Raw genomic sequence first — 25,812 nt, forward strand, 5'->3', positions numbered from 1 at the left:
AACCACATTTTTCTGGCTTGCCCTCTACATGACAACTCCCTTCTTTTTAAAAATCTTTTATTACAAAAAGTCCCTCTTCCTACATCTATTTCGGTCCTACTTGCTTCTAATGATCCTCAAATATATAAGTTGTTAGCCACATTTATTCAAGTAAATAATATAAAATTATAGTTAAATATATGTTTATTTTATACCTATTTATATGTGTAAGTATATTGATATTCCTTACCTTACCTTATGATCCTTTATTTCAAAATTTCGTTCCTATCCAAATTCCTTTCTCCATAAACGTTTCCTAAGTCTTTATCCTCTACAGTCAAATCTACATTTATTGGCAAATATGCAAGTCGCATGACGCCAAAAATAAAAAAAAAAAAAAAAAAAAAAAAGTTCACAACGGATTGTCAATTTCAGATTCAAAACAGTTTTACGAAAAATACTTAATATTTTGTTGATATACTATTTTAGAAATAAATGTGAATGAGTTTTGTACGTCGACTTTGCGCTTAAATCGATTGAGCGCCCGTCATGGATATCAACGAAGGTAATTATCACAATCTAACCTACCCGTATTTTCGGCATTAAAATTTGCCACTTATTCACGTAAATTGTTACTTTTTTTCATTTAGACTTGTTTGGTTCTCGAACCAACAGCTTTACCTGATATCTATGCTGCTTATTTGTCTATATTTATTAAGATAATTGCATTATTTTTTATTTAGTTTAGAGGTTATATTTGGTTTTGTGTTCTGTATCACACAGGGGCTTAGGTGCTGATAAGCCTTTACATATGTTGAAATCTCGCTATTGAAGCCAATATAAAGTTATTAAGCAATGTATAAAACAATGTTTTGTTTGACTATAAGAAATTAATCTGTTTTGTTTTTCTTGTGTGCAATCAATTGCATATATGTGTTGTCTTCTTCTCTCGTGTGGGTTGTGTGATCAGTGACTGACCTCATCAACCTGATGTAAAGGTTACTATTGAGCCGTCATAGGCCCCTGATATGACTCATGTAAAAACTACATACTTATTTATCCTGTGTAGGCACCACAACGGAAGACTTATGGACTCCATACAAGGAGTTAGTGGCGGTGGTGGAGGGGTACCTGGCTCACGAGAGCGGCAGTGCCCCATATGCTGTGCACACTTTTGAATCTGTCCTCAGAAGACATAAACAGACATTCCTTTCACTGCTAAAGAACCCGGTGAGTGATCACTTTAATTTCTACTCTACTACTAGAAATAGAACTTAGTATGTTTAGCTCTAAGTCCAATAAATATAGAATTATTTTAATTTGTTTTTAAGTTCCAATATACATAGTCTGTAAAACAGAAATGTACATTTTTCTATGTTGCTTATCATCCTGACTGCAAAGACCAGTTCCCATTTTATCAAAACTTACAAGCCCTGTAATACAAGAAATTTGCTTGTAAAATTTTTCATTATTATGAAAATATGTTTATCAAAACTACACATTTAAATAACATGTTACAAGTGTCAATATTTATTTATTTTGACGAAACATTTGTGGATTTATGGTTTATTCTTGTTTTTAGTTCCTTTTTGACGAAGCCTGTGGTGGATTTAATGATGTATTTTATTAAACCATATGGATGTAATTATTCTTAATTATAACATTGAAAGGTTTTTACAGGTATATTTTACTAATTTATTTTTAATTTACACATATTTGTAAGTAACTTGTAGCTGGTCAACGTGTAGACTTGTAAGTTTTGTTAAACATGACACAGTTCTGCATAGAAATAGTAATTTTGGCACTTCGCAGGTCATCTTTGAATAACAATACACATAGTGGCAGCACCTTGCATTGTGAGTGATGATCTATAATGTTTGTATGTGTGTGTAGTTTTTTTTATATCTATTTTTTATCGAGGCTTGAGCCACTCTTGGTGGTTATGCCAGCCTCATAGTTTACAGTGTTTAATGGTGATCAAATCATCACTTTGCAAAAGAACACCATTACAGCACTACACATGTGTGTGTAGTGTAAATGTTTAAGCTTGATTCTCATTTGTTTATCATTTCCCTCAGCCTAAGAACCCAGGTAGCAGGGAGGAGATAAAACGTGGCATCACAGAGGGAGTGAACCTGCCCAGTGTGGGTAGGACACTGCTCTCGAAGGAGCTTGTAGATGAAGCCATCATTATCTCAGGTGGGTTATAATTGAAGTTTTGAATTTATCATCAAAGAGGTGTGGAATGTGAGATTTGAAAGTGTATTTTGAAGGTGAGATTGTGGTGAAATGCTTGCTTATTTTGCATAAAAAAGTGCTCTAACTTTAGAAAAAGTTAGAAAGGGATAGGTGACCCCATAAACCAGTGTATTTCATATATTATAAGTGGAATTTGTTTTGTTCTGAAATTGTTTGTTGGTAGTAAATTAACTTTTTGACAATCAAGTCAAATGAGATACTTTTAGTTTGACATGTTTCTATAACTACGAAATAAGTCAATAAGAAAAATGTGGTTGATTTTCGATCACCCTAGACTGGCTTCTATTTCTAGATTATAAATAAATAAATAAATCTTTATTTAAAGTAACCATTGACTAATATGTGTTAGTAAATGACTTATAGCTTATAATACATTTGGGCGAGTGCAGCCCACTGCAGCGACGCAAATAGGGGCTCTCATCCCCAATCGAACAGAGAGCAAGGTAGATTAGCATTTTCTAATTTATCTTTGACCTAGTCAAATACCATACCTGTAGTGTCTACTTACACAACTATGCTATGTACAAATAATCTATATCTACGTCACATACCATTTAAACATCCGTTTTAGTAGTTAAGTATATTGATTTACTCGACAACTCTTGCGCCCTACATTGCACGCTTCTTCTTCTAATCCTTTTATCCCCTGTTGAGATGGAGGTGTCGAATAACAAATTTCTTTTGCAGCTCCCATGACATGCCGAGAGTTTTTAATTCCCGGTCAACCGAGCGTCGCCTGGTCTCTTTGGGCTTCCCCCTTTTGCGTTTTCCACGCGCACACCAGATCAGAGCTCGTCGGGACGGGTGTTCCACAAGTCTTCTCAGGACATGACCAATCCACCGCCATTTCCGTGTGCAGATGTCAGCCTCCGCAGTATTTTGCCCAGTCAATCTCCACAGTTCTGAGTTTGTAACAGTTTTAGGCTAGATGTCTTTTAATATTTGCCGGTCAGGTCTTTCCGGCCAAACCATGTCTCGCACTAATACAGTGCATGTCTTATCTTATCTAGCCTATTCGATCCCACTGCTGGGCAAAGGCCTCCGCTTGATTTTTCCACTCCTCTCGTCTTTGCGCGATCTCCGGCCAATCCCTCGGATAAGCATTGAGGTCGTCACACCATTTTTGACGCGGTTATGTAATAAAAAAATATCCTATTCCACAGACATGTACAACGTAAACGAGTATCTAGCTCTGGAGCTCCTCCACACAGCGCAGAGACAGCTGCCGCGACACCCGGGGCTGCCGCGCGGTCTCGTGGCAGTACTGCTGTACTACGACGCACGCCGCGCCATCGTGCAAGCGCTGAAGGAGCTCGTCATGTCTACGCAGGGCGTGTGCTGGTCAGTATAAGCCTTATGAATTTCTAATACAGTAAAAAATTGATACGTGTATTGATACATGTACGCTTTAGGCGCGATTAAATCCAGGGTGTCTAAGAAGGCTTTGATAAAAGTGGAAGAAGTGAATGTGGTGTCTTAGGATCGTGGTAAATGGAATTCCGTGGTCTCTGCTTACCCCAACGGGAAATAGGCGTGATCTTATGTACGCATATTGTATGAGTAAAAATGATAATTCTCTCCTAGTCTCCTCTTTTAACTCTTTCCTCTCCTTTTCAATTTGGTGCAATAAAATATCACTGTTTGTGCCAGAAATGTGTCTAATAGCAGACGCATTATTATGTATATTGTCGCAAGGAGTAGTATAAAACATAAGCACTTGTTTAAGTTAGTACCCCTTGAATAAAAAGATTGACTTTTATTTCTATTTGGAAGATTAACAGTCAAATACCAGCGCATTAAATCTATAGATTATAAGTCATCATCACAAATTTAAGAGCCACGCTCTTGTCGGTGTAGCATTCTCCATTCTTGTCTATCAAAGGCCAATTCCTTCACTTTCTTATAAGACATGATGTTCACCATCTCTTTGATCTGGTCCATGTAAGCTCTTCTTGGTCTTCTCCTTCCTCTCTTTCCTTGTAGCTGTAAGTGTCCAATCATCTTGCCTCTTTTCCCTTACTCTTACTAGCACTTCCTCTTTAGTAACATCATAGTACTGTATGCTTAAACTATCACGCTTCCAATGTGACTGTCTGTCTGCCTAATCCTGCCAAACGTCAACAGGTCAATAAACGCCCGCGAAGAGATAGTGAACTATGTGACGCGCTACATCGCACAGCTGATCTCGGACGGGTTGCTAGGCAACGTGCTGGATGCCTTGCGCCGGTACACCTTGGAGGGCGAGCTGGAGCTGCTGCAGGCCAACCGCGCGCTGCCGCCGCACAGGCACCACGTGCGGCTGCTGGCCATGATAGACAACACCAGGTATGTGTTGTAACCTCAGACGGTTGCTAGGCAACGTACCGGAAGCATTACGCGGATAGTACAAACTGCATCGTCCATCGACAGAACCAAGATTCACCAGAAGATAGATGGATGTGTGATGAGTGGATACTAACCTGTCATCCATATAAAGTGTCGATGATATTCTTCTCTCCATGGATAATAGGATTACGAAAGCGGAAAAGTATAAAGAGAGGAACGCTTAGAAGGATGTTAGTGAAATCGTGACGAAAACTTTGAGGGATGAGTCAGACCATGATTCGGAGTTCCATTCGTTTGGTATGCATTCGTCGCAAAAGTATGGAACTAAAAATAATTAAAAACACAGAAAAGAATCATGAATTTTGCGACGAAAAATTCCACTTGATATTAACTCAGAATCATGAGCTGAATTGACCTCTTCAGTATTTGTTGCGATGTCACTGTATATACCCTGTATATTATCGTCACAATAGTCAAAGGAGACTTTAATCAATCGAGTGTCCCAATAATCCTCTCTCCTACCTTACACAGGGTGTAGTTAACTCAGAATCTACTGCCTACCCCGCTAGATAAAGTGGGCGTGATGCGACGTTACAATAGGCAATCAATTAATAGAACATGATGTATATGAAGCATCGAGGAAGCGACAAACTGGTTTTAGAGGGAATCTCGTATACGAGGTACGCCGCATTGATTGGCATTTATACCTACTCGGTACGACAGTGCACTGTGTGTGTTTTTGAGTTCATTTCTTTCAATGTTTTCTGTATTTTTATATTATTATTTTTATTTTATTTTTTTATTTTTCTGTTTTAATGCGACGAATGGGTGCCGAGACAAACCTCTGTGGTTTAACGGCATCATTCAAACCATGTATTTAGATTAAGGATATAAAGAAAATAAATAAATAAAAAAAAAAAAAAACATGAGTTGAATCACTCCCCTCTGTATTAGTTACGGCGTCACTAACATCCAGTAAGTATTTATTTATTTATAGGCTTTTTTCAGATATAGAAGTTACATTTTAAAGTTTTTCCTTAATCTCCGATCTACAATAACCAATCTGTGTGGTTTCGGGCAAAGGCCTCCCCGATTTCTCCCCATTCTTTTTTGTTATCTTCCAATCTGGTCCAGCTCTTAGTGTTCCCAGCCATTGACATTATTTCGTCGGTCCACCTTTTAAATTGCCTACTCCTGTTTCTCCTATGGCCTCAAGGGTACCATAGTGTAAGTATTTATAATATTTTATTGTTCCCAGAAAACTGTTAGCTGGCGTGATATTCACGGCTTCAGCACAGCACGGCCTTGGCAGAGACATACTGCTTCGGATTCTTAATGAGGTAACTAAATGATTTTCAAGAAAACGAATCGCATACGGTATTTCAGGGGTCAACCTACACATGAAACAGACTTCTATCGACCCTTAAAATCTTCTCCTTGTTTTCATTAATAAAATCGACAGAGCAACTCACGATTCGGACCGGGTTTGATTTCCGATGGGGATATTGTTGAAATCACTTTGTGATACTGTCCTTTGTTTGGTAAGGACTTTACAGGAATGATTCCGTGCTTCGGAGGGCACGTTAAGCCGTTGGACCCGGCTATTAGCCGTAAAAACACCTCCATCAACCCGTGGTGGAGTATGCTCCATACCTCCTCCGGTTGATTGAGGGGAGGTCAGTGCCCAGCAGTAGGCCGTATACATTGGCTGTATATTATGTTTTATGTTATGTTTTTTTTTTTCAGCAAACCACATCGCCCTCGCAGGGCCCCACCGGCGCGTTGGATGAAATCTCGTTAGCGTTACAAATGGCGTTACTTTACGCTTTGGATTTATCAGTATTACACAGGTAACTTTACCATTTTTGGGTTGCCAACGAAAGCTTACAAACTCTCTTTCATTCTTTTATGAGACACATAACGACACATAGTATCACGCCTGTATCCCTCAGGATGTAGGCAGAGGTGTCTTGTGTATACAGTCACTTCTCGCCAACTGTGTTTTAGGAGATAACTTTGAAAAATATTTTTAGCGACTTAAAACCTCAAAGGGACTATACATTTTAACTTTCAAGTAGACTCCGTAATCACGATTTCTTTATGAGCAAATGAGTTAATTATTTCCCTTTTATGTTTTGGTAAAATCTTCTAATAGACGTGATGTTATGTGTGTATCTGTATATAAAAAAATCTTCAAAGCAGTTCTAAAACGTACCTATAAAACCATCCAATTTCATGTTTTATTCACCCAACCCCTTACAGAAGAGAAGACGGCGAAGAACTAGCGAAGAAACTCCCGTTAATCCAAGACCCGGACCTCATATCAGTTCTCCTTGACGAGCTCACTCCACATCCGAACCAGTCTCACGATCAACCTGAGAAGACGTCTGGGGTCCGCGCACTGTGCCAGCTTGCGCTGGGACTAGCACTAGCGGCGCTGAAGAGGGCGCCACAATCGCTGCTGAGACGCGGCGGCGGGCCAGAGGTCAAAGTGGAACTACTGGATCAGGATGAGGTGCTAGTTGACGCTGCCATTGATGGGAAGGTGAGATTCTATTAGTAGGGTTCAAAATAGCTTTAGTAGAGGGGAAAGAGAATATAATGTCGCGTTAAAGAGAGCGCCACAGCCACTGCTGAGACCAGAGGTGAAAGTGGAACTTCTAGTTCAGGATGAGATGCTGCTGAAAGGCAAAAATTGTACTTACCCGTACGTACCCGTTGTTACGCACTCAGAGTTTATGAAAAGAGTAGAGAATGCTATTATAGAAGCTAAAGAAACTAAAGATTACGCTAGGCCAAGAATGAAGCCGGGTCTCATATCGAATGAACTACATCAGGTCGCACCACATAGCACTTTCCTATGTTTCTATCCTTTTCTGCCACTGAGAATCGTCATTAGCTAAAGCGGGAGTGCATTCCGACCACTCGTCGGATCCGCTGCATGCGCACGCATTATTCGTCCGCGTGAACTTCGGTTACCGCGCGTGACTCGTTTTTTTCCACTCCCTTTTCATTCTCTGGAAAGACGATTTCCTGGATAAAATCTATCCATACGTTCTTCTTTCGATCTCAAGCTAACATCGTACCAAATTCAGTGGTTTGAGCTTGACTTTTCACGCTTAAACAGGCAGAGTAACTTTTTTCTTTTCTCCGCTTTGCTTATTTAGATATTTTATTTATTTATTTATTAAAACTTTATCACCAGGTATTCGAGTATTTGGACGAAGCCATCCTGTCAACGGACTTCGTGGCTAAAGAAGAGTACTACCAGCGGCGGATCCACACCCTCATCACAGACTTCATCGTGCTGATGCACTCCAAACTCATGGAGATGAGAGTCAAGTGAGTTTCTAACATTAGTGTATTGGTTGATGTTTCACTAACACAGATGTCTCGATCATTATAGACGGCGATACGGCTCACCATCTATCACGTTGGTAGGTTTGTAAGTTCTTCATATCGAGTCGATAAAAATCGACTCATAAATTGTCTGGACGTAATTTTCTTCCCGTTCGCGTTGTTACTCATATGGTTATTTTGCTTTGACTAAATTAGTAGATTCGCGATAACTTTTGTGACGCAGGCATCCCTTCGTAAACCGTTAAGGGCAACAACAACAACGTTACAACATTGCTTTATTGACGGTAATTGGGCTAATAGCCTAATTTGCTAGCACCGCGAACTGCTGTTCGCGAGCTCCAAAGGTGTTTAAGCAATATTTTCGCATGTTCGCAGGGCGGACGAAGCAGCGCGAGCAGTGCAGATGTACGCGGCTGAAGGCCTGACCCCACCAGCCGGCGCCGGGCAGTCCCGCACCCGCCTGGACTCGCTGCTACGCTGCGTGGAGCGGCTGTATGCGCGCGACCCGCTGTCGCTGCGGCACGACTACTGGCGCGCCGCCGACACTGGCGCCAGTCCGCATGTCTACAGGTGGATAACACACTAAAAGGCATTTTGCAAACAGAAATTCACAGCGAACCAGTCGCCGCTTGCGGTTTGCAGATTTCAAACTGCTTCCCTCGTTTATTGTTCTGTTGCTAAAAGTAGTTTCTTCTTGTAGGTACCGGTATTCTTAAAAATAACTAACATTTTCAATGATTATATGATATAGTCCAGTTACAGTTTAGTTACAGTTCTGTCGTGGTTCGGTTACAGTTCATTTACAGTTCAGTCACAGTTCGTTTACAGTACAGTCACAGTTAGTTTACAGTTCAGTTGTGTAATGTGTTATGTTTCCCCAGGGCTGGAGGGCGGGCGGCCACGCTGTACAAGTTCGTGCGCCTGTCGGGCGAGCTGGTGTGCGCGGCGCTGCTGCCGGCCTACCTGCGGGCGCTGGCCAGCCTGGCCGTCAGCAAGCACACGTGGGCGCTGCTGGCGCGCAGGGACGCGCTCTCTGCTGCCCACCTGCTCACCGCGCTCGCCAGATACCACGCGTTAGTCATTTATTTATTGACAGCCGTAATACCGTGCGTCTTTGTCTGGAAATATCGGCCGAAGATGTTAATGTTCGGAGGAACAACATAACAACTTACAAACATCTACAGAAAGCCAATTATCCTCTAAGGTGCGATACAGCGCTCACGATATTAAATTTTATATAACAACTCGTATAAAAGCTACAACAGTTGTGCCTTTCTGTATCTCATGTCCTTATTTTTGTGTCTTGTGTCCGTTGTGCTCAATAAACTATATTTCATCATCACTAATTTAAGAGTCACGCTCTTGTCGGTGCGGCATTCTCCTTGCTACTTTTTAGGGAAAAATAGAGTCGTGGTTTCCTTCTTGCCTTCCGGTCAGTAGTACTCTGTATGACGTGAGTGAGATGGCGCCCAGAGTAGACTATTTCAAAGCCGTACTAGGACTCCTGTTCTCCGCCTCTGAATAGTACTGTTTTTGCCGCCCTCAGTTTCCAGGTTACAGTCCTTGTGGCTTACCCCTTCCGTCCTGCATTGCCGTACCAATGACTCCCATCTCTGTTTCTGCAACCGTTGAGGTCTTCACCCGTATCCCTGCGCAAGGGTTGTACGTTATACCCCGTTAAACTATATTTATCTTATTGTATTACTCCCACAGCAATCTGCGAGCGGACCCAGCACCGTTTTCGGATCACCTGCACTCATCGTCGCTGGGCGCGTCGGCGATCGTCACCCCCGCCGCTAGACCCGGGAAACTTCTAGTCAGGCAGGAAGAGGCAGGTTTTTATGTTTCACTTATGTCGCTTTCACACCTGGGGGGTTAAAATGGCCACATCGGAGCAGTTCATCTAAGAAAGCAGTATTGCTATTTAACATTTGTTTGCATTGCGCACTTACTTTTATATGCGCAAATGTCAAATTCAAAATCAAATTGCAATATTGCTTTTAGATGAATTGCTTTGATGTGGCCTTTTTAACCCCCCTGATCGTTCCCCAACTCACGGTTCATAAAATGTCATGGATCCTGTCAGTGGCCTTTGGTGGCTCAATAGTAGTAGTGAAATTGAAGAATTGAGGAAATAATTCTTCATTCATTAATTTTCTTTTTCTAATATGTTCTTGTCAGGTGGAAGCAATGATAGCAGCGCTGAAACTTATCGCGGGCGTGGCAAGAGAGGACCACGCCGCGTGCGCCAACATCTGTGAGAATCTGCAGTGGGATGCCGTTAATGTTATGTTCGGTAAGTTGTACCAGAGGGGTGAAAAAGGCCACATTGAAGCAATTCGTCTAAAAAAGCAATATTGCAATTTCGAAACTTGCGCAAATAAAAGTAAGTATGCAGTGCAAGCAATTATCAAATACCAATATTGCTTTTTTAACTTCTTTTTAACACCCCAGTTCTTGTACTATATAGTTTTTCTAGGACAGTGCGCGAAGTATCTCCTCCCGAACACTGACCCAGCGTTCAATATACGTGTCTATATTTTCACACATTTAGAATATTCTTCTCATTATTCAACGGCCTCCGTAGTCCAGTGGTTGAGCGTTGGACTCACGATTCGGAGGTCCCTGGTTCGAATCTCGGTAGGGACATATCACAAAAATCACTTTGTGAGCCCTGGTTTGGTTAGGACATTGCAGGCTGATCACCTGATTGTCGAAAGTAAGATAATCCGGGATTCGGAAGGCACGTTAAGCCGTTGGTCCCGGTTACTACTTATGTACGTAGTCGTTACATGAGTCATGTCAGGGGCCTTTGGCGGCTCAAGTAACCCTGACACCTAGACTAATGGGGTTGGTAATCCACCTCACAACCCACACGGTAGAAGAAGAATATTCTTGTTGTCTGTGCAGGTTTGATCTGCTGCCACATCCCCATCCAGCTCAAGGCGGAGCTGTGCCTGACGCTGGCGGCCCTGGGCGGCACGGCGGCCACGGCTGGGCGCGTGTGGGCGGGCCTCGAGGCCGCGCAGCTGGTCAGCACCACCAAGGACAAGCGGGCACTCAATGCTGAGCTGCACGAGGTATTATTGCCCTGTTTTCGTATTTACAATATGTGCGCCACTATACGGTATATAAGTTGTTTGGCTGTATAAGCCCACCTACCTCCTTCGAGAACTTCAAATGGTCCCTGAAACCTTCACAGATACTATTAGTATATATTATTATAAATGGAAATAGACTCATTTCTTAAATTTTGGTCGATATCTCATGTAAATCAATTTTAATGCCAACTTTTTAGCCACTCCCGTCATCTCGCAAGGAACTGCTGGAACTGCACTACACGTGCAGTGGTCCTCAACACCCATGTACAGTCATGAGCAATATCATGTGCCCACTTTAGAACCTTGTCGCACTATCATATTTGACATTTAATGAGACTTACGGTTTAATTTGTCAAAAAAGCTAATGTAACATGGTTTCAAAGTGTATATTAATACTCATTACCATTCTTACTATTGGCATCCTGATATGACATAATCAGTTTATAACAAATCCCAACCTTACCCAAATCCAACCCAAACCCATTCCCAAATCTAATCCAAACCCAACTCAACCTAAAACCCGAACCAAACCCCAAACCCTATCGCTTAACAGATTAAAAAAATAAAATATTTTATAACCGTCCGTTTTCAGGTGGAATGCCGTATGGAGGAGTACCCCCTGTCCCGCGCGTTCCTCAAGCTGCTGGAGTCGCTGTGTAGCGCCGCGCCGCTGCCTCGCGCGCTGGGCGCCGGCGCCCGCGCGCCCGGCCTCGACCCCTACGTGGAGCACGTGCTCAACAGGCTCGCGCTGCCCGCGCCGCACCGACCCTACGCCAGGCCGCAGGAGAAGTGGCAGGTAACCTTGCACTCGTAGCTTTAGCCAAAGACCAACCCCAAATGCACCAGCGTGTAGTGTGCAGTATCCCCTTTATTTGAGGGATGAGGCTGTGCCCAGCTTTGAGAGGTATACTGTCTGTGACCACTGGACAAATACAAACAGACTCGATTCAGAAGGCATTTCAAAACTTGTATTTTTTCTCAAAAGGTTGTTCCACATTTTATAGCAATTTATCACGATTTTAGTTGGACAGTATGGAGAACTGTTAAAATTTAGGAAGCGTAGCGCAGTAGCGACACCTGATGGGAAAAATAGGCAGTTTTTATATTCATTCATCTCGTCCACAGCTGTTATCCCTCTGTTTCGCCGTGTTCGCGCGCTGGCTGGAGCAATACGAGCCGTGCGCAGGGGACTTCCCCGTGAGCGGGCGCGAGGCCGACACCAACCCCCCGCCCGGGTTCCGGCTGCTGCTGCAGCTGCACACCAAGTCCGAGCTGCTGCGGCTGCTGCTTGGATGTTTGGATGAGGCGCACGAGTTGCTGGACCGCCAACCTGCGCCTGGAAGGGTAAGTCAATCTTGTGGTTTTTTGTAGGGTAAGTATTGGGGTAGCTATTACCCCTATTGGGATATAGTCGTGTGCTTATGTTATGTTATTACATTATACAGGGTTGCCAAAGTAGCTGAGGTTGGTAATCCACATCACATCCCACATAATAGAAGAAACTTCATATAGTTCTATTAAGTGAAATAGTTATGCAAAGAAAAATATTGAAGAGAAGTTTGAATAACGGCTATTCGCAAAAAAACGTAAATTCGAATATCGTCAAAGAAATTTCAATGTCAGACGAAAGTTGTTGGTAAGGTTGGTAGAGGAAGACCTAGAAGGATGTACATTGACCAAATTGTTGATTTCCGTAAAGTAGCTTCAGTGCCATTCTTCGAATTTCTGTATGCAGTTTCAACCGTTATAAAAGTTGTCTTCGGCTATCATGATGTCTAGTCTTCTCTCCTACCCACCAGGAGTACATAGAGCAGAGCCTGGTATACATCCTACAAATGCTGGAGCGCGCGCTGACGTTAGAACGAGCGCTCGTCACCACCGCGACTGAGGCTGGCCGCTCTGTACTTATTGTTGGTCTCTCCAAACTTATTCTTGGTAAGTAATTTGTTCTTAAATAAAGATTGAATTAATTTAAATTGTTATTAAAATCCTTAAAAAAAGGAGCTCCGTGGATTTCTCTTACATACTAATAGTAGCTTAGACCGACTGGATTACTCCGACTAGATCCGACATCACCTCAGACGCAGAATAAATAATAATACTGTCTGACGAATGACAAAGTCGCTAAGTTGACAACACTGGGTCCGTGGTAGAGCTAACCGTCCATTGTACCCAACCCATCTTTTAAAGTGAAGTTTTAGTGAAATTCGGTTACCTCCCTTAGCCCCCGAAGGCCCCGACAACAGCGACCGTCTGGTGACGTGCTGCAGAGTGCTGCAGCACGGCGTGCGGCTGCCAGTCCTAGCGGCACGCGCCGTCACGCTGCTGTGCCGCGCGCTGCAGGCGCCGGCTGCAGCGCGACACCTGCTGCCCGCCATCGCGCACCGACAGGCGCTGGCCACTGAGATCAGGTCACTATTTTTACAATAACGACTCCCTGAGCCGAGGTTCGCGCCCATCTCCGCAATCTCAAGCCTGCCCATTTGTCTGGCCAAGTCTACAATAAGTCACGTCAAAAAAGAAAAGAAAAATTACATTGTTCACCGAGGGTAGCAAATCACCGATTCTACCTCCTTTTCAAAAAAGGAATACGCACTTTCCGTGTAGGTGTATTGTAAAAAGTAGTTACTAATTACTATTCTGATAATTTTATGACTATTTTAACCAAAGCAACTGTTGCCAAATCCATTTCAAAAAGAATATAAAGATCTGATGAAATATGTCTGCGTTTTTATTTTCACAAGTTAGCAAGAAGGTTATATTTCCATATTATAACTGCCCCACATAATTATAAGACACTTTCATACACATGTGCTAAGCTTGCAGAGTGATTCCTAGCAATTTCAGTATATAATAGCCAATAATCCAGTTTTAATTTGATCCATGTTCTCTACCGCCAGACACGGCTTCGTAGAATGCCTGGAAGCGGAGGAGTGGGGGGACGAGGAGGAGAACGCGGCAGTGCGGCAGACCAAGGAAGGCATCATCATGCTACTGCAACAAGTGCTGCCTACTGCGCCGCCGAACTTGGCACACTTCCTACTGGGATACCAACTTAGTGAGGACGTGAGTATATGGCCCACATGTGTACATAATATGGTACACATATGGCACATGCATGGTTCACGCGTGGTACATAAATAAGAAGGAGAATGCGACAGTGCGGACAGACCAAGGAAGGCATCATCATGCAACAACAAGTGCTGCCTACTGCGCCGCTGAACTTAGCACACTTCCTTTCTGGAATACCAACTTAGTAAGGTAAGGTATTGGTAAGTTGTACTTATAGTTTGTACCCGCAATCTTTCAATATTTTTTTTTACATTTTTCCTCACCTTATGGTTGTCTGGAAGAAATCGCTTTAATAAGGCCGCCATTTGCCATGTACTTAGTTAAGAGACTTTTGTAATTATTTATTTTTATTTTGGTGCAATAAAGTGTATTTGTATTGTATTGTATTGTAAGGACGTGAGTACATGGTACACATGTGGTACATACATATTATGGTATATGAATGGTACTTGCATGGTAGATACATGTAGAGGCAAACGCGATAGTGTGGTAGACCAAGGAAGGCATAATCTGATTTTTATTTTTATAGCACTCATTCGTGCTTTTTTAGAACTGCCAGTCTAAAAGAAACTTTAGTTTTGTCTGCGAATCGGCATCCATTGTATATTTTTGTTAATGTTTAACGTTATTGTGTAGGTGAGCCGCAGTCAGTTGAACGAGCCGGGCGCGGCTGGGTTCCCCAGGACATGTCTCCACTCCATCCTCGACATACTGGACCAACACATCTCGGGGCAAAACAGCGCTGACAGGTACATAACCATTTCCCATAGCCCTTTTACCTTGGCTATGGATTGTATGGGTCATCATCTCCCTGGCGTTACACCGTTTTGCACAGGCTCCGCTTACCTAACGTTAAGATTTGACAGGTCCGGTTTTTTACAGAAGCGACTGCCTGTCTGACCTTCCAACCCGCGAAGTGAAATCTGGCTCTCAGTTCAAGCAGGTTAGGTTACATACCTCCGAAACGCGTTTCTTGGGAGTATAGGTTTCTTCACGATGTTTTCCTTCACCGCTGAGCACGGACTGCCTTACAAGTGATTTTTGACGTTGCCCCCAGGGGCCTGTTTAATAAAACTTACAATTGTAAATTACAATGACAATTTGATGTACATTGCGGAATGTGTGATCACGAATATTTTGCAGTTTCATATTAGCTACGTAATGAACATCAAATTGTCGTTGTAATTTACAATTGTAAGTTTTATTAAACTGGCCCCTGATTTCTATATCGTGAGCCTAATCTAGTCACCATACCCCTTAAAACGCTTGATAAGTGTGACATATCGTTCGTCTCTTTCATACTAAGTTGTATATCGTTAGTGCGAAAGAGACATGTCTCTCGTCGGGATAGTAGGAGTAGTAGACCACGGCGGCTGTTAAAAATAAACCAACTTAATAATGTAACGGCCTTTGTGGTCCAGTGGGTGAGCGTTGGGCTTACAACCCTGAGGTACCGGGTGCGATATATCCCAAAAATCACATTGTGATCCCTAGTTTGGGCACGGCATTACAGGCTGATCACCTGATTGTCCGAAAATAAAATGATCCGTACTTCGGAAGGCACTAACGTTGGTTCCGGTTACTACTTACTGATGTAATGTATACCTGAGCAGTGTCAGGGGTTATTGGCGGTTCAATAATAACCCTGACACCAAAGTTGATGAGGTTGGTAATCCACCTCACAACCCACACGATGGGAGAAGAATAATAATTTGAGTGTATTGTATACAGGGAAGCAAGCAACCTAGTGGAGAGTTGCTACCGGCTCGTATACTGGTTGTGCGCGCGGCCCAACACCTCCGCTCCTGTACTGCGCTTGCTACGTTCCAGAGACTACTTCCTCTCACGACATGTCAAGGCTACCGTTAATCTCGAGGTCAGGGGGGTTAAAAATGCCACATCGAAGCAATTCGTCTAAAAAAGCAATATTGCAATTTGATATTGGCGCATACAAACGTGAGTGCGCAGTGCAAACAAATTTCAAATAGCAGTATTGCTTTTTTAGGTGAATTGCTTCGATGTGGCCTTTTTAACCTAGTTCCTAGTTTTATTTAATCTAATTGTTAAAATTTATAGCTTTGAGCGCAAGATCCTGTCTCTTCACTCCTAGCATACTGCGATCCATTGCACGCTGGCTAACCGCCAATTTGGACGATCTGGATGTGTTTGAGACGGATTGGAGAGAGATCGTTCAGGACAGGGACAAGTGGAAGCTCAGAGGGCAGGGTTTTGCCCAGCTAGTAAAAATAATTTATATCGCGTCTATACATTTCGAGGATTTTGCATCTGTTCTTAGTCTTTTTAGAATAGACCACCGAATTCCACTTACTACAATCCTGACACACCACTTTCGCTTTTTCCACTTTCATCAAAGCATGCATGAAGATGCTCGCCGGATTAGAGTACCCTCGACCTGGTCTTTAAAACATCTGATCGCGGTATGTGATAAACTCGTATCATAAATCATTTCGTAAGTCTACTTTCATTCATTCATTCAACAACGGAGCATCTACATTTTCTGTCACACCACAACACTCATATCACACTATTTCTTATTCTCTCTCTATTTAAGAGCTGCGCTCTTGTCGGTGGAGTAATCGCCATTCTTTTCGTCTTCCCACCAAAACCTTCACTTACCGATACGACACGACCTGCATCTTCTCTTTTATTTGTTTCATAAATGTTATCCTAGGTCTACCCCTTCCTTTCTTCCCTTAAATTTTTCCTTCTATAATGTTTGTTATAAATGAATAGTGTCGTATCAGGTGGCCAATCATATTTCCTCTCCGGTTCTCTTATTATATTTCTTATTATATCATTCATATTCATCCCATGCGTACTCCTCAAAGCTTTCATTTCTACGGCATTTGTTTTACTCAAGTGTGTTCTGTGTATAAAATGTGAATAGTGTCGTGAAGAGTAGGTGTCGTGTTGCAGACGGCGTCGGTGGCGACGCTGTCGGCGCGCTCGTGGGTGGTGCGCGCGTGCGCGTGCGAGGCGGGCGCGGCGGCCGCGGCGCGCCAGCACGCCGCGCTGGCCGCGCTGCTCACGGCGCTCACGCACACCGCCAACCACCCCACGCAGGTCTGACAATATACATCAAGTTATTGCCTTCTAAATATGGCTCTTTTTGAGGTCAACGTGGTACACATAACTCGACTCTATAGACTACAGGGGTGTAAACCGAGCTTGCTCCAAGCTCATGCTGGTGTGGATGCAGAATGTCTTCTTCTATCGAGTGGGTTATGAGGTGAATTACAACCTCAGCAACCCTGGTGTCATGGTTACTATTGAGGCGCCATAAGCTCCTGACATGGCTCATGTAACGACTACATACTTACACTAAGAAGCACGGATCATCTTACTTTCGGACATTCAGATGATCAGCCTGTAATATCGTAAACTATGAAAAAGTGAGTTTTGTGATATGTCCCCACCGGGGTTTGAACTCGGGACCTTCGGATCGTGAGCGCAACGCTCGACCACTGGACCACGGAGCTCGTTAGTGTCCCTTCTATAGGTAGTCATCATCATCTGATGATGCATTATTGTGTGTTCTATTGTGTACAGGAATGGGAGTGGTGCTTACTGCGTCGGTCCCTGGAGGCGCTGCCAGTGAGCGTAGAGGCGGCGCCCGAGCCACACTGGGAGCTGTTCAACGCGCACCAGCTGAGACATGCCATCGCCTCCTGCGACCTACCTACTGGTATGTTGTTGTATTCCAACCACATAAATGGCCAATCAACTGGGATCAGCAAACACTTCAGGACCCTGATATCCCCACCGGCGGCGCATAAGTACATCCATCGTATGATGAACTAAGTAACCACACTTCACCGAGCTTTCTGCTAGACCAACGTGATATGTGGTGAGCCGTATCGCCGTCTATATGGTTGATCCAACTGTGTTTAATGAAAACTCGACACTACCCGCTGTAAGTCATCTTCTATCGTGTGGGTTGTGAGGTGGATTACTAACCCCATCAACCACCGGGGTTGATGGGGTTAGTAATCAGGGTTACTATTGAGCCGCCAAAGGCCCCTGATATGGCTCATGTAACTACTACATACCTGTATGTATGTATGTCATAGGATTGTAGAATAGAATATTGCGTAGTACATTACCACGCCTGTATCTTCGAAAGAAAGAAATAATAATAACAAAAAGTCACCGCCTGCTCATTGTATCTTAACATTAACATTGGTCGGGCAGGCGCCATAGTCCCCCATAGCCCCAGTATCTGGTCCACTAACCCCCAACCCAATAGCCCAGTTCCCTTTGTTCCCATAATCTGCAATAGTCCTACATGAACCGGAGATTGTCTTTGGGTGCACTCCCATAGTGCATACAACATTTAAATTGTCTTAAGGGGCCTCTAAGTGTTAGCTTCGGCCCCACGTACGCCCTCCAAAAGTCCGGGACTCCATAGGCCCGAGATATTGAAACAACAAGAACAGATCAACAATAAACAGAACACAGGAATAGAACAGGAAATACAGGAGTAGAACTATAATAGAATCTTTACTTTTATGTTGTTGATTGATTATGTGTCGTGTCAGGTTTGGGCGGCAAGCGCATCAGCGTGTCGCGGGTGCACGCGCTGCTGGCTCGTGAGCTCGCCGCACTCAACGCCACCGCGCCGCAGAGGAACCTCGTCGTGCTTGAAATACAGAAGGTAACGGCCAAGCCTTGTGGTAGTGGATAACCAGCCGGGTGAAAAAAGCCACATCGAAGCAATTCATCTAAAAAGCAATATTGCATTGTGACATTTGCGCATATAAGAGTAAATGCGCAATGCAAACAAAAGTCAAAAAGCATTATTGCTTTCTTAGATGAAATGAAATAAATTGACTTATGTCTGAATATCTGATGAGAGTCTACATCGATCCACATTGGAGCAGCGAGCTTTCGTGCACGAGCAGCGCCACAAGTCATCACCAAAACTCATATTTTGTCCTAAGACGGAACTAATTTATTGTAATCATTCCAGGTGTTAGACTACGTAACAGACGTGAACCGTCAGCGCAACCTGGCCGCCACTCTCACCCACTACTACGACTCGTGGCGACAACTAACTGAAATCCTCTTCTGTGTCGCGCCGCAAGACGTGCTCAACCTCGAATCACGCAAGAACCTGCTCCTAAATATACTACAAGACTTACTCAACAAGATACCACCAGCGGAAGTCCTACCACAATTGGGGAACTTAGCTTCTGGAACCATCTTACTCCTACTAGTCAACCTGAGACATTGCTACATTCTCCAGAAGCGAGACACGACCCTAAAAGGTTCGGATTTCGAGACTACCTTCTTCGGCCCGTCAAACCAAATCATGCAAACGAACTCCCTAACTTTGAAGTTCATTTTGCATAAGATTTTGAGCTGGATTTTGGTCTCGGGCGGGTCTACGCAGAAGATGAGAGTGAACTTATATGGGGCGTTGTTGAATTATTTGAATATAGTGAACTTGAAACCGAGTCCAGCGGATCCAGAAGAAGAAACGAATACAACATACGTCAGTCGGCTGGACAGCTCTAAAGCCAGGCCTAGTAGAGAGGAGTCGTCACTCAAGTCTATGGTTATAGACGTCATCAGTGGCTTCGGAGATAACTTGTGTTCCATAGTGTGCAGTGACTGTATTGGTGAGTAGATTTCAAGAAGTTTCTAGTTTAAAATATGAGGACATATCCTGACCAAGATGGCAAACTTAGCCATCAAAAAATCAAATCGGAGATGTCCTTAGAAAAGGTTTAGTTCGATCTACTCTGAACAGGCGTGCTGAAAAGTGTGTCAGAATTCCATAGTCTCTGCTTACCCCGGTGGGTTGATATTACCGTTCACTGGCCTTACTTGACTTTTTAAAATAGCAAATAAAATGTTATTGATTAAAATTCTTAAATCAGTAAAAAAAAATAGATTCATTTACAATAATCTTACTGCCTCCTATTTCTGGATTGGCATATTATAATTTATTTTTGACCCAGCTTAAGTGGTCGGATTTTAAAACACAGAGCTGAACCAACTCAGACGCTGGTGGGGAGCGGTATTCCTTATTCTATGCCATTACACTACCAGGTACTTCTGTCCATGCGAAATTTTCATTCATTCGGTCATTTTCAGTCATTCATCCGATGCATTCAATGCTTCTTTCGACTGACTTTTGAATGGTTACTATTATCTGTCGAGCACTCCAGATAACCGTCGTTAATTTCCAGGCGCTGGTCACGATGTATGCCGCATGGTGGCGCTCTCCTGCCTTGACACATTGGTAGAGATCAACCCGCGTACTGATTGGATGAGCACACTCACAGACCAAGGATACCTTCGCAGTCTGATAGACAGTCTGCTACACGACGACGAAGGTCTCAAAGAGGTAAGTTTATGGAGAATGTTCTAGAACTTTCCAGAAATATTTTGCAAACGCATCTGGTGCTGAACTTGCTGAAGTGAGAATGAAAGTATGGTTGCAGGTTACCAGCCCATACAAATACTTGCAAGGTTTTGAATTGACATATCGCTTAGTTAAATTTCATAACATGTCCGAAACGATAAGCAGCTGAACAAAGAATAATACTATGTATAGAAGGCACACGTAATTTCATGTTTTGACGTTTAGTAAAATGTAACTGATTTGACTAGTTGGAAACTAGTTTACTTCACTTACCGTTAAATGAAATAGTGATTAAAAAAAAACACACCAATTTACCTTTATAAAAAGTTATATTGGCTAACCAAAACCTCTTCCACAGACGTTAGAGCCCAACCCAAAGAACCTGCGCGTCCTGTACGTCTACGAATCCAAGATGGCGCTCCTCATCAAGATAGCAGGCACGCGGCTGGGCGCGGAGACAGTGCTGGCTCAGGGGGCATTGTCCTGTCTCGCCAACATGACCGTGCTCAGCTGCCACCCCGACATACACACCGGCTATGGCGCGCATCAGGACACGGACTTCGTGCCCTGTGTAGCTAACAGGTACGTTGTGAATGAATGCTATTTTTGGCACGATACGACACCCGACAAGGTCCACGTAATACCAGGGTCGTGGATCACGCCGCGACTTGTGCTGAGTGAGGCCCAGGACGTCCACCACCACCGTATGATCATTCCGACGAACATCTTATTGCTTTTTTTTTGTATTTGTTTTGTGAAAATTTTAAACGATGTTATTGTCTTGTTTCTGTGTGTGGCGTGCTTTTATAGTAATCTGTTTCTATTCTACTTTATCTGAAACAGTTTCATCTACGTGACTTAGATCTCACGTCCACTGACATATCAACTTAGAATCATGAGCTGAATTATCCCCCTCAGTATTCGGGACGATGTCACTAACGCCCTGTATAAAATGTTTTACATTCCAGATTCCGTCAGATCCTAGTTCCCGCGCTGGGACTGTGTGACGCTCTCCTCACCACCCTTGGAACAGAGAACCACAGTTGTGTCATCCACGTCACACATCTCTTACTTAGCCATGTGGAATGCATCGACTGTATACTTAGGTAAGTCTTTTGACATGTCTATGAGGCGCGTCACGTACAACTACTAGTTTACGTCGATACCCTTTCGGGGATACAGGTATGATGTTGTGAGTTCGACAAAAGAGCAACTACTGTTTGACTACATCCTTTTTATACGTTTTGTTTGTTTTATTAACCATTTACTACAAATCGACGTTGATATTTCAAGTGGCAAGAAGTAAGCGCGTTACCACTGACTTAACCTACCTTCCTTCCCTTCCTTCTAATCCTTTTATGCCCTGTTGGGATGTAGGGTTCGAATAACAGATTTCCACTCCTTGCGATCTTTTGCAGCCTCTCTAGCTTGCTCCCATGACATGCCGAGAGTTTCCAACTCTCGGTCAATCGAGCGCCGCCAGGTCTGTTTGGGCCGCCCCCTTTTGCGTTTACTTGACCTACATGGACGAAAAAATTAAAACACCTGTTTACTTTACCCCACCAGGGCCGCGCACCCGAACTCTCCGCAAGGCCTGCTGATCGAACTCGAAGCGGTTACGTCGGTGATAGCGCGGGCGTCGAACCGGGAGGTGTTCGGGCTGGTGCAGAACGACACGGCGCTGCAACACAGCGCGGCCAGCGTGCAGCGCGTGCAGTGGCTCATGTTGGCACTACTGCCGCGCTTCCAGCACGCGCCGCCGCAGCCGCCAGAGCACGACTCCACACTATACTACAAGGTACACATCTGCATGTTCCGCTTTACGGTTGAACCACATCTGCCACTCTGGAACCACACCTTCCTATGCGTCTATCCTTTTCTGACACTCAGAACCGTCGTGTGCTAGAGCGAGATAAGATATTGACGAGGCGATCGGATTGCGGTCGTACTCCATATAAGCACTTCTTGGTCTTCCTCTTCTCTTAGTAATCTTTTCTGTCTCACTTATTCTTTCATTCTCAGTCCATCTGATACAAAAAACATAAACATCCTATATAAGACCCTCTGCTTGACCATCATAGACGGCGATACGACCCTATCACGTTAGTCTAACAGAAAGCTCGGCGAAGAACATCCCAACAAGCGTTAACAACTCTTGATCGGGTGCTGCGTATGGGTGCTGGGTCTGGCCTGCTTCTGTCAGGGAGCTCATAAAACACTGTTTCTGTGTATAAGCCACATTAACTCTCTTTATTTTTCACTTTCCTTCCACCCCGTCTGCAATTGGAATACCATTGTATTTAAGTTTAAATGTAATATAAACTGGACTTCTGGAAAAAAGGAAAACATGAAACAGTAGGAGTAGGGCCCTGTGCTGGGAGGTTTTCTGGCCACGTCTTTCCCTCAGCGATACAGCTTCCGATGTGGTAGTAGTTTTACAGCTAGTTACAAAAAGCGCCAAGCCAATGCAAGCCAATAAGCCAATTTTGAAGAATATTTTTGAATTTTTTTTTGGAACAATTTGTTTGTTGATCAGATCGTGTGCAACCTCCTGACGTACGCGCGCAACATCCTGGAGCGCGACGGGTCCCGCGTGCTGTTCCGGCCGTCGCTGGCGGTGGGCTCGCAGGCGGAGGCGGGCCCGCAGTGCGGCGCCGTGCTGCAGCTGCTGCAGCACATGTGTGCGCGCGCGCACGCGCACGGCAAGCTGCTGGCCACCGTCACGCACCAGCTGGCCAACGTGTCGGCCATGACTGCTGATGGTATGCACTCGCCATCGCCTATAATACTTCTGGGGAGGGAATAAAAAATAGTATCCGTTTTGGGTACTTGTCTTCTAGGGCATGTTGTCACCCTGGGTAAAAACCGACAGGGCGATTGTGTCCATGGCGGACCATGGCAATGGGCTGCCGCCACCGTTCAAGCTGCCGTCCATTTTATGGCCTTAAAAAAATAAAAACATGACATCATTCCTTTATCCCCGAAAGGATAGGTAGAGATGTACACTCATACTCCTCGCCAAATATGTGAAAATAAAATAAGGCTTTTTGGAAATCCCTTCAAAGGGTGAAACACATGTAACGCGGACGAAGTTTCACCCAACAGATTTAAAAAAATCTAATCCTAAAAATAATCCATTTTAGACATGAAGAAACTCCTCCCCGCGGAGTCCACGGCCACGTGGCCGGTGGAGATGCGCGCGCAGGTGGTGTCGCTGCTGCGCTCGCGGCTGCGCACGCGGCGCCTGGAGCTGCAGTACTGCTCGCACGCCTGCGAGGCGGCGCTCTACCTCGTGTGGGCGCACACGCGCGTTTACCTGAGGCAGGCTGTGCCCCTCGACGACAGCGACACCTGTGAGTTATTTAATTGATATTTGGTTCTTCTTATCGTGTGGGTTGTGGGGTGGAATACCAGCCTCATCAACCCTGGTATCAGGGTTATGATTGAGCCGCCAAAGGCCTCTGACATGGCTCATGTAACGATCACTCACTTACATCAGTAAATAGTAACCGGGACTAACGGCTTAACGTGCCTTCTGAAGCACGGATCATCTTACTTTCGGACAATGAGGTGATCAGCCTGTAATGTCCTAATCAAACTAGGGATCACAAAGTGATTTTCGTGATATGTCCCCACCGGGACGCGAACCTGGGTCTCCGGATCGCGAGTCCAACGTTCAACCACTGAACCACAGACCGTTGTAGACGAACAACTATTAATAACTATAGAAAAAAATATTGACATAAGGATAATAATCATTGAAGGATAATAGCATAGGACAGACCGGCGGGTGAATATGTTGTATACAAATGTCATCAATACGGGAAAAATTGTAATAAAGTTAGCCGCGATTTAGGCGGTCAGGATGGCGGTACAGGCGCTTGAATGTATGCGTGGTCTTACCTTTTATTTATTTTTTTCAGCTGTGTTAACAGTGGCGAAGGCGTGGCGCGGCGCGGGCGGTAACGAGCTGCCGGAGCTGCGCAAGGGGCTCGTCGACGTGTTCAACGACCGGTTCACCGACCAGTTGCTTGACACAGCTAAGGTTAGTCTATAACACAGCTTCACGCCTGTATCCCTTAAGGGGTAGGCGTGGTGCACGGTTCTGTGTGTCACAGGTTTGCTTCTCATGAGACTGTCGTTTAAAAAAAAATGCTATTTAAAATTCTAGATTAAGTAAACTAAATTCATCTTTTTGGGGTAATGTACACGTTTTTACAATAAAATACCGGATAATATTTCAAATTTGTCAGAAAATAAATTTAAAGCTCATGTGAAGCTTACTTTATGTAAAAAAGCTTATTATAAGATTAATGACTACCTAAATGATAAAAATGTCTGGTATTGAAATTGTTCCTTTAGTTATTAAATAACTTGTAATGTATACCCTCATTGGTTTTTAAAAGATGTGTTGCTGTTGCAGTTGCTTCTTCTCAGCCACGCCGACGTAAATTCAAAAATGTTACACTGACCTTCAACAAGTTTATCCATGATAATTACGTTGAATAAATGATTCTGATTTGTCCGAAATTGTCCGAAAAAGTCAGATGATTAATTAGTAGCCCGGGAGCAACGGCTTAACGTGACTTGCCTCCACCAACCAGCAATGGAGCTGCGTAGTGGAGTATGCTCCATGCCCCCTCTGGTTGATTGGGGGGAGGCCTGTGCCCAGTAGTGACGCTATGGGCTGTTTTTGTATGTGTATGTCTATCAAAGGCAAATTCCTTCCCTTCCTTACATGCATGTAAAACTCTTCTTGGTTTCCCCTTCCTCTCTTTCATTGTAGCTTCCCTTCTATGATGTTTTTAATAAATTCGTCGTGCCTAATAAGTGTCAACATCTGCCTCTTCTGTCCTCAATAATTCTCAATATTTGCTTCTTTCCCCATACTCTTTTTTCTTTATTTCTCTTACTTTTTTCGTTTTCTCTTTCTCCTTTTTTTCTCTTCTTTTCTTTCTCTCTCTTTTGTGTTCATTGTGCTCAATAAAGTATTTTATCTATCTATCTTACCAACTTGTTCTTTCCATCCTCCTACAACACGTCATTTGAAAGGCCTTGAGTCTCTCTGTCTTCAACTTGACAGCATAAAAAGCATTTTTTTTTTCTCACAGAACCAACCACCGACGCAGCGCGGATTCCTAGAGGTACTCGTCAAAGATATCAAGAGCATGATCCAGTTCTCTCCGCTATAATATACTCTATTATTATATTATACTTATTGTTAGTAGGCAACCTTGTTAGCTATCAGCTCTACGATACGATCGATCAGCTTTTGTACTGTTTAATATTAAATAATAAATTAATTTCTTAATATTCTGGTTTTTA

At 43.7% G+C, this 25,812-nt stretch overlaps 1 protein-coding gene across 1 annotated transcript; it reads left to right on the plus strand.

The window, feature by feature from the left end:
• Positions 1–393: 393 nt before the first annotated feature.
• Positions 394–25,798, plus strand: LOC126382250 (nuclear pore complex protein Nup205). The gene is made up of 33 exons (XM_050032058.1): positions 394–544; positions 1,049–1,209; positions 2,058–2,178; positions 3,402–3,579; positions 4,363–4,563; positions 5,822–5,903; positions 6,310–6,413; positions 6,826–7,108; positions 7,769–7,905; positions 8,299–8,493; positions 8,805–8,996; positions 9,637–9,754; positions 10,105–10,219; positions 10,834–11,003; positions 11,617–11,820; positions 12,150–12,368; positions 12,824–12,959; positions 13,249–13,435; positions 13,925–14,090; positions 14,733–14,845; positions 15,828–15,972; positions 17,034–17,180; positions 17,667–17,802; positions 18,656–18,771; positions 19,087–19,738; positions 20,312–20,469; positions 20,846–21,069; positions 21,456–21,593; positions 22,054–22,285; positions 23,024–23,249; positions 23,631–23,840; positions 24,411–24,532; positions 25,599–25,798. Exons 1-33 carry the CDS (start codon positions 529–531, stop codon positions 25,677–25,679), a joined length of 5,685 nt encoding a protein of 1,894 aa, XP_049888015.1. The 5' UTR covers positions 394–528; the 3' UTR covers positions 25,680–25,798.
• Positions 25,799–25,812: the final 14 nt, after the last annotated feature.

The sequence above is a fragment of the Pectinophora gossypiella genome, chromosome 3 (genome assembly GCF_024362695.1).
Source record: "Pectinophora gossypiella chromosome 3, ilPecGoss1.1, whole genome shotgun sequence".
Lineage (NCBI taxonomy): Eukaryota > Metazoa > Arthropoda > Insecta > Lepidoptera > Gelechiidae > Pectinophora > Pectinophora gossypiella.